Source organism: Octopus sinensis, linkage group LG15 (genome assembly GCF_006345805.1).
Source record: "Octopus sinensis linkage group LG15, ASM634580v1, whole genome shotgun sequence".
In the NCBI taxonomy this organism is placed as follows: domain Eukaryota; kingdom Metazoa; phylum Mollusca; class Cephalopoda; order Octopoda; family Octopodidae; genus Octopus; species Octopus sinensis.
Window position 1 is genome coordinate 57,218,797 of NC_043011.1, and position 15,178 is coordinate 57,233,974.

The 15,178-nt window shown below is 39.4% G+C and overlaps 1 protein-coding gene and 1 long non-coding RNA gene across 2 annotated transcripts; one reads left to right on the forward strand and one right to left on the reverse strand.

The window, feature by feature from the left end:
• Positions 1-502: 502 nt before the first annotated feature.
• LOC118766376 lies at positions 503-1,479 on the forward strand. The gene is made up of 2 exons (XR_005002311.1): positions 503-818; positions 916-1,479. It is a non-coding gene; the product is annotated as an uncharacterized LOC118766376 (long non-coding RNA).
• Positions 1,149-15,178, reverse strand: LOC115219769 (probable phosphoglycerate mutase). The gene is made up of 6 exons (XM_029790019.2): positions 14,925-15,178; positions 9,488-9,697; positions 8,250-8,333; positions 7,993-8,091; positions 3,868-3,976; positions 1,149-1,465 (listed from the first exon to the last, which is right to left on the reverse strand). Exons 1-6 carry the CDS (start codon positions 15,051-15,053, stop codon positions 1,344-1,346), a joined length of 753 nt encoding a protein of 250 aa, XP_029645879.1. The 5' UTR covers positions 15,054-15,178; the 3' UTR covers positions 1,149-1,343.

Sequence of the window (15,178 nt, forward strand, 5' to 3'; positions counted from 1 at the left end):
AAATATTAAAATAATAATATACCGATGATTAAGTAAGTTGCAAAATATTAATAAAAACGTATATATTTGTTATTCTACCAAATATATACGTTCTTATTATTATTTTGCAATTTACTTAATCATCGGTATATTATTGTTATTTTAATTTTAATATTTCTATTATATATAATTTTCTAGATGGTGTAACTTAATTGTTCATTTTGAATTGATAAAGGGTGGTTTTTCTAATTTTTCTCTCTCTCTATATATATATACATATATATATTCTTTTACATCATTGCCTTCAAGAAGTTTTAGTTAAGTGAACCAAGCCCAATATTCAGGTCTTTTTAAAACCTGGTACCTATCCTATGAGTCTGTTTTGCTGAATGGCAGTGGGGAACACACACACATATTTATACATATGATGGGCTTCTTTCTCCCAAATCAACTCATAATGCTTTGGTTGGCCCCAAGCTATTGTAGAAGACACTTGCCAAAGGTGACTCACAATGGGTTTGAACCTGAAACCATGTGGTTGGGAAGCAAACTTCTTACCACACAACCATGCCTGCGTCTATATATATATACTCTTCAGATTTCTTCAGTTTCTGTCTACCAATTCCACTGACAAGATGCTTGTGAGAATATAAGATAATGTACCAGTTGACAATGATCACACAGTGGATTTTAACCTCTAACCCTGAGGTTCCATAGCAAACTTCTTAACCACACAACCATACCTGTATCTTTGTCTGACCGCTATGTTAATTAGATTCTAACTTCCAAACATCTTACATGTAAGAGAAAGTAAAAAAAACCAACCCCAATGCATACAAGTAAATCTTGAGCTGTAGGAACTATGTTCTTGAAAAACAATGTGTAAAGAATTCTAGGAGGCAGCAAACTGGCAGAATCATTAGCATGTCAAACAAGCTGTTTAGCAGCATTTCTTGTGGCTCTTGATGTTCTGAGTTCAAATCCTGCTATGGTTGTCATTACTCTTTCATCCTTTTGGGATTGATAATGTACCAGACTTGATGTAATCGACTGGTTTCCTCCCCTCAAAATTAAGGACCAGCATCCCCCATTCAGTGGGTACCTTGTGATTTTTCATCACTTGTACGACATTGAACCCAGGTAGACCCAAGAAAAAAAGAATCTGGACGTGTAAGGTATAATTTATTCTCCATAAATATAGAAAAACAATGAAATAAATAGAGTACAGCAACTGGTCATTCTTTTCATAATGACCATTTAATTAAAAACTTAAATGATTAGAGAAGTTAGAATAATCAAGGAAAATGGCTGTCTTCTTTCTTTTATGAAGAAAAAAAAAGGTTTTGTTGTTAAGTGTTCAGCTTTTACTTAGCCTTGCCTTGAGAAGCGACCTTATCAATAGCAGCTTTCACAGCAGCTTCATCAGCCACGTAGTAGTGCTTGATGGGGTTCATGTCTTTGTCCAGTTCATACACAAGTGGAATACCTGAAATAAAGAGAGAGAGAGAAAAAAAATGTTTAACGAATGAGATAATTCTCAGAAATGGTTAAATCCTTTAACATTTAAACTAGCCATGTCCAGTCTGAATATCCCACCTTTTTTATGTTCAAACTGACCAGGTTTGGCCTCTCACACCTACCCTACAATGTCATTCTAAAAATAAGCGACCACATCCGTGGAATATCGATGCTATGAGAAAATGAAAGATTAATCAAAAACTGAATTAATAAGCATAACATTCGACAGGATAATATGAATGTTAGGAACTTTGCCTCCATCCAGATAATCAAGGATAATCCTTTCTACTAAAAGCACAAGGCTTGAAATTTTGGGGGATGTGGATTAGTTGATCTCTTATTTAATGACCAGTTGTTCCATCAGTGGAATTACATCTATCTCTGTGCCTCTAGTCTCTCAACTGGCACAAATCCCACCCTCCTAGTTGAGTGGGGTGATCTCTTGCAAGGTACTTGGTGATCCTGTTGGTGCTGGTACCATGAAGAAAAAAAAAAAATGAAAAAGCAGCCAGTTCACTCTGTAAAGTGGTTTACATTAGGAAGGGCATTCAGCTGTAGAAACTATGTCAAAACAGACGATTGGGGCCTGGTGCAGATGCTGGCTTTATCATCATGGTAAAGGGACGATAACTGATGATAATGATGAATTACCTGCCCCTGAATCAGCACTTTGGTGGCTGAGAATTTTGTTCTGATGATCGTTTAACGTCCGTTTTCCGTGCTGTCACGAGTTGGACGGTTCGACTGGGGTCTGGGAAGCCAGGAGGCTGCACCAGGCTCCAGTCTGATCTGGCAGTGTTTCTACAGCTGGATGCTCTTCCTAACTCCATGAGTGTAGTGGGTGCTTTTTATGTGCCAGGCGAGGCTAGCAACAGCCACGATCGATTGGTGCATTTTACGTGCCACTGGCACAGAAGCCTGTCAAGGCAGCACTGGCATCGGCCACATTCGGATGGTGCTTTTTATGTGCCACCAGCACAGGTCTTAAAAGTCTTGGGCAGAATCAACATAACACAGAGTAACAAAGCTGACCTTTTCAATTAGAGCTACAACCTAGATGGCCATCTGCTGGACTTCCAGAGGCCATAGAGCTTTGCCCAAGTTGTCAGATCAACATCAGAGTCTCTTAGTTGCAAAATGAACTACTTTCAACCTCTCCTCCTCGTTTTAGATGCTAATATATCTTTTACTTGTTTCTGCCATTAGACTGTGGCCAAGCTGGGCATCACCTTGAAGAATTTTTTGTTGAATGAATTGACTCCAGTACTTATTGCAGCCTGATACTTCTATTAGTCTCCTTTGCTGAACTGCTAAGTTATGGGGACGTAAACACACCAACACCAGTTGTGGAGGACAAACGAAGTCTTTTACTTGCTTCAGTCATTTGACTGCAGCCATGCTGGAGCATCACCGTTTAGTTGAACAAATCGACCCCAGGACTTATTCTTTGTAAGCCTAGTACTCCTTCTATTGGTTTCTTTTGCCGAACCACTAAGTTATGGGGACATGAACACCAACATCAGTTGTCAAGCAATGCTGGGAGACAAATAGACACATATACATACATATATATACACACACACACACACACACACACACGATGGGTTCCTTTCAGTTGGGCCGAGACTACAGTAGAAGACATCTGGCCAAGGTACCATGTGGTATTGAACCTGGAACCATGAGGTTGAGAAGCAAACTTTTTACTACACAGCCACGACTGCTCCTATATAAAAAATTGTGTTAAACCACTAAAATAATCCCCCACCTCCACCACTCTTAGATTAAATCCAATTTCTGGGTCTACAGTAATCCCTCACCATATCACGGTTTCTTGTTTAAGCATACGTCAATTCTGTGGTGTTGATTTGCATTTATAATAAAATAAATATATATATAAATTATAAAAAAATATACAGAGTGGCTAACTGGCTTCTGTGCCAGTGGCATGTAGGAGGCACCATTCGAGCGGGATCATTACCAGCATCGCCTTACTGGCACCTGTGCCGTTGGCATGTGTAAAAAGTTTGAGCGAGGTCGTTGCCAGTACCGCCTGACTGGCCCTCGTGCCGGTGGCATGTAAAAGCACCCACTACACTCTCGGAGTGGTTGGCGTTAGGAAGGGCATCCAGCTGTAGAAACTCTGCCAGATCAAGACAGGAGCTTAAAGCAGCCATCTGGTTCGCCAGCCCTCAGTCAAACCGTCCAACCCATGGACAAAGCGGACATTAAATGACGATGATGATGATACATTACAATACTGTTTCTACTTCATGGATTCTCACCTATCATGTAGGCGGGGTGGGGGTTTAGAACGTAACACCTGTGGTAGTCGAGGGATTACTGCATAGTAGTATTTGTAAAAAATATTACCTGTTGGGATATTAAGACCAAGAATGTCCTCTTCTGACATCTTATCTAAATATTTCACCAAAGCACGCAAGCTGTTTCCGTGAGCAGCGACAATGGGTTTCTTTCCAGTCTGCAAAACGATAAATACAAATATTTTCAGAAAACCTTTTTAAAACAGAAGAAATTTTAAAGAAATATAGAGAATGCATTAAAATAGACTCCCTCCTCCGAAAACGAACTTCAGAAAGATTGCAAGCAATACCCCAAATTAGTGGTTTTCAACCTTTTAAATATCTGGGCCAGATCCAAATCTGGATTGGGGTGGGGGGCTGCACCAAAAAATGTAAAAGTCAATTAAAGAAAAACTTATTCAGAAAGAGAAGACAGCGGGAGACTGCTGGAAGGATGCTGGAAGGTTGCATGTGTTCCTGGAAGCTGTGGTCTAAAACCGCTGCCCAACATTGTGTTATAAAATATTATTAATTTATACTTCACATTGTCGTGCAGTTACTGTCTATACCTCGTTCAGAGATTTATTATTGCTTGCATACACTTTTTCAAGATCAGTGACGAAAAGTTACTGGAAAAAAATGATATAAGTATTTGCATTGGGAACCTTTCCATCGAAAACCGGTGATTGCCGTGCGCTGATGACGGGTCAATACCCAGAAACTGCAGTCCGTGTGTATCACTTAGGTTGACGAGGGAAGGATGACCTCCCTTTGCAAATACCAATAGGGCACAGAAAGTGTGTCAATAGCCAGCTGGAGAAGATGTTCTCCTGGGGCTACAAGCTACAATAACATCCACCCTTAGTGGTTAGCCATATTGAGATGGCAAATATACTTCACATTGTCATGCAGTTACTGTCTATACCTCGTTCAGAGATTTATTATTAATTTATACTTTACATTGTTTATAGCCTTAGGTCTGGTCTGATGGAGATAATCTCCGATTAAAAACATTCCAGCTGTGATCAACTTTTTTCTTCTTTTTTTAAATTTCAGATATTATATTTATTCAACCAGTGTAAGTATCGAATGATGCCCGGGCAAGGAGACACCAGCACTGCCAACACCCACATCTATCTAAAAGGCCTCTTTCAGTGTCTGCTCACCAGATCCTCTCTCCCAATGATTTGATTGGGTTTGAGGCTAGAATTGAAGAAACTTGCCCAAGGTGCCACATAATGGGACTGAACCTGAAGGTCTATGGGTGTGAAGCAACTTTCTTAACCCCACAGCCATGCTTCTGCAGGTAATGGTTGTATATGTAAAAATCCTCCTTCCCAACCATGACATTGTGGGTTCAGTCCCACTACAAGGCACCTTAGGCAAGTGTCTTCTGCTACAGCCCCACGGTGATCAGTACTCTGTGGGTGCATGTGTACCATCAAATGATGGCTGTAAACAAACATCACTGTTGTGTAAGTGGTGCTGTTTCCAGTCTTCAATGGAAACCATGTCTGGCCATGGGGAAATATTACTTTGTGTGAAAACAGGTGAGGCTTGGTGACTGGAAGGGCATCCAGCCATAGAAAATCTGCCTCAATAAATTCTGTCTGACAAATGCAGGGATGGAAAAGCAATTGTTAAATGATGTTGACAATGATGATTGTATTAACCCAAGATGTCCTTCCTGTTTCTTGTTTCTTTTAGGAGGGCTGGGTGCAATATGAGGGAGACATGACTCCCGTTTCTAAGAAGTTGAGTGGTCACGTGTCTGTTCCCACAAATGGGGAAAAACTGGTAATCTAAGAATATCATTTAAACCATCTTGAGGTAATTAGTTCTAAGCTATTTAATATGTATTAGTTACCCAAATCTTGATCCGGGTTGGTTACTAGGCAGGAGGTGGGGGTGTGTGTGATTTGTTTTATGAAACCTGTTGAGCAACTTCTCAGTGGCTGATGTCACAGTGTATGGCCTCATACGGGACCTAGGAAGAGTCTGGTATAATTATTTTAGATCTACAAACTTTAGGCTATTTCTGTACATGGCCATGTGGTTAAGAAGCTTGCGTTGCAACCACATGGTTTTCGGTTCAGTCCACCTGTGTGGCACTTGAAGTCACTTCTATTGCTTTTTTAATGGTTTTACGGGGTGACTGGGGAAATGCAAAGATGTGCACGACCACCCTTGGATGGTTTTCAATGACCATAGAAAGTGCAAGCCCTCTAACTGAAAAATTGTGGATTTGTATAAAGGACACACACACACAGACAGACATTTTGCCGTTTATTTATATATATATATATATATATATATATCCTGTTGTTAGCCGTGTGTAAGTCACATGCCATATTTTGCATGGAAAAGTTATCTTTTGCTTGTTTCAGTCATTAGATCACGGTCATGCTGGGGCACTGCCTTGAAGGGTTTAATTGAACAAATATTTCCAGTGTGTCCATATTGAAAAATCTTGCTGCTTTCTTTGCTCCTGTCTCAGTTTTTTCTGTTGCAGACTGATTCCATTTCTCAACAAGAAATAGCAGGGTCATCCTATTGGAGGCTTTAAATGATGGGACAGGAGACATCTTGGTAGCTTCCAATGTCAGAGGTGGCAGCAAAGTTGAAAGAGGCTGACCTTTTGCTCAGTCAAACATTTCTTTCTCCATCTTAAGATACTGATTCTGCCACTTTCTTAATGTTTCTCTTCTCTCTCTCTGTGTCACCATCTAGTTATATGTATGTCTCTGCCTTATTCTATCTGTATACGTACATTTCTGCATGTGTGGGTGTGCCCAGTGCCAAAACAGGTCCACTGTCCCATCAGCGGAACCAAATCTGCATCTAAACTGTCGCACACAAATGTCCCATTCCGTTTATTGCCTTTGGCATTATCAGTAAGATTCCTTCCCGTTTTCTCATTTTCTCTCTCATACTGAAAATTCCCTCTTAGCATCTCTCTTACCATTAATGTCAGCAAATCCCGTAAAGTTTCAATGCAATGCATCAGTAATGACCTTCACAACATAATCTGACATTTTACAGTTTGACAGACAACTTTAATAAAACTTTTCCATTTTCTTTCCTGACCTTCACTCATGAGTTTCCTAATTTCCCTACACCCGTTTCCTTCAGATTCTGCTGTCACTACCCCACCACCTTCACCACCATGTTTTAACTCATCTCCAGCCTCTCCCCCCACCTCTACACTCTATCACTCAAACATGTTTACAGACAAGTGGCAAGATCAACCACATGACCTACAACAACCTTTGCTGGCTCAGGTTTCACATATTATAAAAGCACAAGGTAATTTATTCAAGATGGTGCCCCTGTACAATATTCATTTGCATTTCTAATTACTGGCTGATTGTGATAAGGAAACAACACTCCCCCTCGCCCTCATTGATAAAGGTTTTTATTGAAGTTGTGCACCAGAAAGCGTGATTTACACAGGGGAGGAGTAAATGTGGTTTGTGTCCCTGAAGCTATCTATGTGGCTGTGTGGTAAGAAGTTTGCTTCCCAACCACATGGTTCCGGGTTCAGTCCTACTGCGTGGCACCTTGTGCAAGTGTCTTCTATAGACTTAGGCTGATGCAAATCTTGTGAATGGGTTTGGTAGACAGGAACTGAAAGAAGCCTGTTGTATATATCTAGGTATGTGTCTGTGTTTGTCCCGTCCCCTGCAACCATTGCTTGACAACTAAATTTTGGTGTGTTTATGGCCCATAGCTTAGCAGCTTGGCAAAAGAGACCGACAAAATAAGTACCAGGATTAATACAAGTACTGGGGTCAATTCATTCGGCTAAAAATTCTTCAAAGCAGTGCCCCAGCATGGCCACAGTCTAATGACTGAAACAAGTAAAAAAATAAAAGAATTCCATATATCTCTATCTAGAATGTGGAGTCTTAGTTCACGGGTGATCCAAACGAATAGGTATGCTGAGTAAGGACTGTTACGGATTATCAGGGTTCCAAGCTCGTAACTTGAGACGGGAGCTATGGATCCATTTTAGGTTTCCGATTTAGCAGGTATATATTTGTGAAAGAGGACAACAAATATATCTATCCACACACACACTACTGTCCCTATTATCAAGATTAAATATCCCCAAAACTGCCCCTGTTTAGTACAACCAAAAACAACAAATGGCTAAACCGATGGGGTTAGTCAAACAAACAAAACAGATCCTTACCCTTAGTGCTGGTACGATGACATCATGCCAGAAAGGCAGAGCTCTTGCAACTGTATCTTCAAGACATTCACGTTTAGGAACGAGCTTTTTATCGAGAAGCTAAAAAGGGAAAAATAATTTACATGTATATTCGTGTAGTTTCTGTCAGCATTTGAGTATAAATCAGTGACTTTTATTGCTCTTACAAGGAAAGAATGACGAGTAGGCGAAATGAGATAACTTTAGTTGTTAATACAATGAAATAGGTTGTTACTTACGGCATAAGCAGGTTGGTTACTAGCACAACGAGGGTCACCGTCTTCAAGACTTGGAGGTGGGATGTTGTAAGATCGTCTCCAGATCTGAAAATTTAAAAATACGAAATGTTTCAACAACATTTTATGTGAAAAAAAAAAAAAAAAGAGGAAAAGAACGATATAAACAATTAACCCTTTCATGACCCCACATTTGCCATCAAATAAATCACTTATTTGTTTCATTTAATTTTGAATATTGAGAATTTCAAGGAAACTATGATTCAGGTGAGAGGTGGCTGTGTGGTTAACGAGTTTGCTTCTAAACCCCAGGGTTTTGGGTTCAGTTCTATTGTACTGCACCAAATGCCTTCCATTATAGCCAAAGTCTTGTGACTGGATTTCATAGGCAGAAACAGAAAGAAGCCTGTCCTATATATATATATGTGTGTGTGTGTGTCCCACTTGTCTTGACGTCCTGCGACTGGTACAAATGAATGATGTTCATTTCCAGTGTTATATTTTGCAAAGACATGTCTGACCAACGGTGAAATTTTACCTTGCTGGAAAACCAGTGTGGATTGGTGATAGGAAGGCATCCGACCCATGCAAGCATGGAAATGTGGATGTTAAAATGATGACAATGATGAATTATTATGTTTTAATTTAACACTTTAAAATGTGACTTGTAGACCCAGAGGCAATTTCGAGAGGGTGTTTTGGATGTATTTCAATATTCTATTTCTTTAAAAACACAAAATCAAAAGTTGAGCTGGTAACCACAATGGAACACTTCCCTGACATCTGTGATGGCAATGCTGCAGCCCAAAGGTATTCTACTGTGATTCTGAAAAAAGGCCACCCTCCTGATTAGCCTGAAGTCATTCACCAATACAACTGCCGACCCACAGAATTGTTGTGTCTTCTCTCTAAGCTTTTCTCCTATAATTACTGTGGTCACCACTCCTCAGAGTTGTCTAGTCTCATGGTACCTCCACCCCACCCAGGCACTTCCAACTGACTCATCTTCTCTCACCCCTTCAGACCCTCACAACATTAACCATGATGTCCATTCTTTCCCTGCAGCTGTCAGTTTGCTTCCCAGAAAACATTTAGCCAACTCCATCTTCCTGGTCTTGGAGGGTCTGCAAACACCAGGAACACAGCCCAAACTTGGAGGAAAACAAAAAAAAATCAACAAAGATCAATTAATCAATCACAATTATAAATAACTCTTCAATATTTTAATTCAGTCTACTTACTTTCACTTGGTCTTCACCATACTTTTTGGCAGTCTCTGCCTTATTAAGACCCTGCAAGGCGCCGTAATGTCTTTCATTCAATCGCCAGTGTTTGGTTACAGGGATCCAGTGGAGATCAAGTTCCTCTTGGATTAAAAATAATGTTTTGATAGCCCTCTTCAATACACTTGTGTAAGCAGTATCAAATGTGAAACCCTTTTCTTTCAGCATCTAAATTTAATAGAAAAAAAAAAGGATTATTTTATCATAAAATGAAAAAAAATGTATCTGTTTGCCAATCTTCTTTAAAATGATTCACGCATTTAAATTTACAGAACTGACTAACAAATCCACGGATTAAAAGAAGACGAAGCAAACAAAATCAGGCATGGCTGAATGGTTAAAAAGCTTGCTTTGCAGTCATGTGGTTTTGGGTTCAGTTCCTCTCTGTGACATCTTGGTTGAGTGTCTTCCACTATAGCCTTAGACTGACCAATGCTTTCTGAGTAACCTTGGTTGATGGAGACTACAGCTAAGACATGTGTGTGTGTGTGTGTGTGCTTGTTGTCACTCCCACTGCTTGACAAACAGTGTTGGTTTGTTTCAATCCCCTAACTTAGTGGTTCAGCAAAAGAGACTAATAGAATAAGTCAATTTGTTCAATTAATGCCCATCAAGGCCCACAGCCCAATGACAAAAGCAAGATAAAAGATAAGCCATATTAAGATTGAAAGGATGATAAGAAATGAGATTGCATAAAGAGGCAATGAACTGGCTGTTACTGCATCAGACAGAATGCTTAGAAGAATCCGTTCCAGATGTCTGCCATCAAATCTCTGGGATCAGCTCTCTCTCGGAATCGGTGAGGTTATACTGTGAGAAGTGGGTGCACTCAGCATCCCTTTCTGCAGAAATGGGGATGGGATTAACAAGGAGTTAGCAACCATGTCTCACAGAAAAACTGAGCAATCTGCTGGAACCATTTCAGGTGTGCAGTCGAGAATAGAAACAGAAAAGGAGAAGAATGGCTCAAGCGATAAAAGAGACGATGGAAGACTATTCTGTAGATGGGATCAGCCAATGTCATTCATCTTCATCAATATTTTAACATCCACTTTCCCATGCTTGCATAGGTCAGATTGAATTTGTTGAGACAGGTTTGCTATGGCCAAATACCCTTCCTGTCTCAGACCTGTGCCTGTTTCCAAGCAAGAAAATATTTTCCCATAGCCAGACATTTTTCACACAAGACTGGAAATGAACAACACATTCGTTTACAATCATCACAGAATGTCACAAAAAGGGTATATACAGACATGCGCAAGAAGCTTCTTTCAGTTTCTATCTACCAAATACATTTACAAGGTGTTGGTTGGCTTGGAGCTATAGGAGAGGGCATTTGCCATGCAGTGGGACTGAACTCAAGACCTCATGGTTGGGAAGGAAGCTTCTCAACCGCACAGCCACATGTACCTCTCACACACACAAAGGACACCAGTTTTAAAGGGTCAAAGGTGCCGGCTACACCCTGTGTTCAAGGACTTCTCAAACTGGCAAAGGTCAATGATTTACAGGAGAGACATTACAGCTAAATGAATCAACTCCTAGTCCATAATTGGTACTTTTATATTGACTGGTCTCTATTTAAATGCAGTCTCATGGGATGTTCTTTAAGCTACTAATTAATCCTGATCAATTAGATCTATGATTACAACATTCCAGCTGTGATCAGCCTGTCTTTTTCTTAGGTGTAATGAACAAAAGCTCAAAAAATATTCAAGCGGTTCATCTTTTTTAAGACAACAGAATGGGATTTAAAGGAGATTCGGTTGCTATTTCTAGATGCCAAAGTGACTGCATAGAGGCTCTCATTATCATTTAAGGCAGAAGGAGCATTTTTCAAGAGGTGGGCCACAGTGAGCCATGGCTCATCACCAGGTAGATCACTCAACTAAAGAAATTCAATGTAATTTTTTTTTTTTCGGTAGGTAACCCATTTAGAAAGTCTCATGGCCTGCAGTTGGCCCATGATTACTGTATAGTATTTTATTTGCCAAATCTAAAATGAAATCGTTACAAGGCCACAAATTTCTGAGGAGGGCGGTCGAGTAGCTTACTGGTTCTTCCTTCTTTGACACCAGAAGAAAGAAAAGTAAATTCAACGTTGATGGAATTTGAAAGTAAACGTAAAAATAACACAGTCGTATATGCATGCGTCGTTATCCCTACCAGAGCTAGATAACCGGTTTTAGTTGGTTTACGCCCCAGTAACTTAGCAACCGAGCAAAAGAGAGCGATAGGACAAGCAACAGACAAAAATAATGGATTCGGTGCTTCAGCATGGCCGCAGTCCAATGACTGAAACAAATAATATAGGCACACGACACGACGAGGTCAAGATAGGGTTGATTAAATCCACGTTGTTATTTGACTGACTGGTATTTTTAACGAAGAAAGGATAAAAACTGAAGTCAGCTTCAAAGAGCTTTTTAAACTGGGAACAATTTGGAATTTATACGTAATAGAGAAAGATATTGGATTGTTTTATTCAACTTTATTACGAGATAGATAGATAGATAGATAGCGAGAGAGAGAGAGAGAGAGAGAGAGAGGGGGGGAGGGAGAGCTTATAGTCAATGCCAATATTTTGACGGCACAAAGCGTCGTCGTGATCGCAATCACGTAGTTACTTTACATACACAGATAACTTACTGGCCAACGAATGAACCTCTATGTGATCATCCGGACTGCTAAAAATAACGGCCTAATCTTCCCAAAATCATAATACATTAGAAAGACTACATGAGAAAATAGAAATACATGAGCACCACGGTCAAGAAGACTTTTGGTCAGGTCCACCAAAACCAGTCTGATCGATTACGCTACAATAACCCAATGAAATATGCGCTAAGAATATAATTTACAAATAACAAAAAATAGGTGATAATGATAAAATTGACTCCACTGCCTCCATTATACTCTCTTCCCCACCTTAAAAATGTTTAAGGTTACGCAAAATCTTTAAAAAAATCCCGCATTACAGCAAGTGATGTCGAGGCTGAGACTGAGGACCAGCCAAGCACCCGCCCTCACGAGCATCACCTGATATTTTGGTAAGGCAAGACGCCGATGGCGAAAACTTCGTAGTGAGCGGCCCCCACAATCGACACTGAATAAAATGTTTAAAAATGTATTTCAACATTTTATTCTGTTCGACTTCGGATGCAGTAATTGCCCCGTTTGAGGACTCTATCTTTGGTCAGCCTCTTGTCCAAGGTCAGGAGTAAGACGACAGAGGCCCTCCTCATCGTCCCTGGACAATTTACCATGGTTTCCGAACCAAAGAAATATTCAATGATGTAATGAATAACAGTAAAAATACATCGGATGCCGTATCGGTCGACGGTTATCCCGCAGTCACGAAAGGCTAGAAATAACAAGGGTTTTAAATGCTGGCTCAAGGCCAGGCCATTCGTGGAGCCGGTGGGGAGTTAGAAAGTTACAGCGACCTCAGGGCTCAGCTGGTAATTATTTTATCGACCCCCAAAGGATAAAAGACAAATTTGACTTTGTCGGAGTTTGAATTTGGAACGTAAAGAATCAGAAGAAATGCTTTTGAGCATTTTGTCCGACGCACCAACGATTCTGCCAGTTTACCATTAAGTTGAGAAATAAACCAGTCATTGTTTCCGATTTAGGAAACAAGGCCAACAGTTTTGAAGGGAGAAGGTAAGGCGATGCCATCGACCCCGTACTTGACTGGTACTTATTTTATCGGCCCCAGAGGGATGTAAGGCGAAGTAGACCTCGGCGGGATTTGAACTCAGACAATAAAGAGCCCGAAATAGAACTAAGTATTTTTCTGGTGCTTGTAAAGCTACTTCCAAATAAATTTATTATTATTATTAATAATAATTTGTTAGATAGGCACAAGGCCAGAAATAATAATAATAATAGTAATAATAATAAAGTAATAATAATAATAAAGTAATACTAATAAAGTAATAATAATAATAATGGTAACAGTCGGCACACATACGTAAAGTACAATATTTGAAACCGTTTCACCTTGATTGGCAACCTTGACAAACATCCTTGACCTACATACCACAGGCAACAAAAGTGACAGTTACGTTGAAACCATTTAAACACACCCTAGCTTTTTGTAAAAAAAGAGTTGTTATAAAATAAAATTATTCTTGGTGAAAAAGACCAAAAAAAAAAACAATAAATGCTCAGAATATTTTCTATTTATTTTACCAATTTCACAAACCATTTATAACGACAGCACTTCACATATACATATATATATTATATATATATACATCCGTTTATTTGAGGTCCTTATAACTGCTTTCATGTAAGATGCTTTATAGGAATATACTTAGAGTTTAAAGTACACCATTCGTTTATATCAAGCACCATCACAAGACTTCTGAAAATAACATATATCAGGTGTGTGTGTGTGTTTAATTAATAAACAAGCCACAGAAACAATTGTTGTGTGGCCCCTAAATTAACCTTGACCCACAAGACCGCTGCATCACGACATAACCGTAGTTTCTAAAATAATTTAGGATTTTTGCACAGCCAGTAATTACATACACCAAAGCGTTATTCTTCCCGTGTTAAGACGACTGTGTTGCAATTTGAGGGGCATTTAGCTGCTATTTAAGCCATGTCGAGCGACGCGATTGCGTCGTTGTTCTTCTGTCTTCGAATCTTCATTCCTCAAAGACGCAGCAGATGTCATCCTGTCTCGTCTCTTGGATTTCTAGCAAACAGCAAACCTTATAAGGCCATGGCGCTGCTCTTTTATATATATTTCTCTTCTATCACTCTATCAAACCCAGAAGCAAATCCCATTAATTAACTAATAATTATAACAATCACAATAATTAAATAGCGATTTCTTTGTGTATGTGCATATAATATATATTATATATATTATAAAGCTCTTCTTAGCTATATATACACAGACATACATTAATATACACACAGCTGTATCCCCATTTTCAATTGTTATTTAACCCCAGGTCAACCCACACCGACCAGACTTATTTCAAAGGCATTAAACCGAGATTATCCCAGCTTTTATTTAACGCAATAAACTTCACTTCAGTTAAATTGATTGATACAATGTGACTGAGGGAGATTTAGCTGCTATTTCTAACAATTCGTGCAGTTATGTAGTAGAAGGGTTTCCATACACTTTTTTGTCTTCTGTCTGTAATAAAATTGCAAATTGAATATTAAACAATCCACATCTTGGAAGACCAAAAAAGGTTTTGGACATTGAACTTTGACATTTAGTCCTCTCCCTATACTTAAATAAACAATGGTTTAGGGTTACTGGTTTCACCGTAGAACTATATCCTTGCGTGCGTGTATATGTATATATATATATATATAAATGGTGATTTACTGTAATGAGATGTATAAATATGTGTATATATACCTTTCCAGCACTTTTAGCTTCATTGACGCCGGTTTCTGAGAGATCAGCATCAAACCAGCCACAGAAAAGATTTTTCTGATTCCATTCGCTTTCACCGTGCCTCACAAAAACAATTGTATAAGCTGCCATCTCGTCGTTTTTATGTTTGGAAATGTGCTAGAACCGATCAAAACCCTGCAGAAGAGAGACAACAACCACGGGTTCGATGCTGACCTTCAAGTAAGAGCTGCTGTGTCCTTGACAATATAAATACT

Bases quoted from the DNA above. Each gene is read 5' to 3' on its own strand.
- LOC115219769 (XM_029790019.2), bottom strand. From the start codon at position 15,053: ATGGCAGCTTATACAATTGTTTTTGTGAGGCACGGTGAAAGCGAATGG. The intron at 9,698-14,924 runs GTATATATACAC...TATTAAATTTAG, and splicing joins AAGCTAAAAGTGCTGGAAAG to ATGCTGAAAGAAAAGGGTTT. The intron at 3,977-7,992 runs GTAAGGATCTGT...ATCGTTTTGCAG, and splicing joins TCATCGTACCAGCACTAAGG to ACTGGAAAGAAACCCATTGT.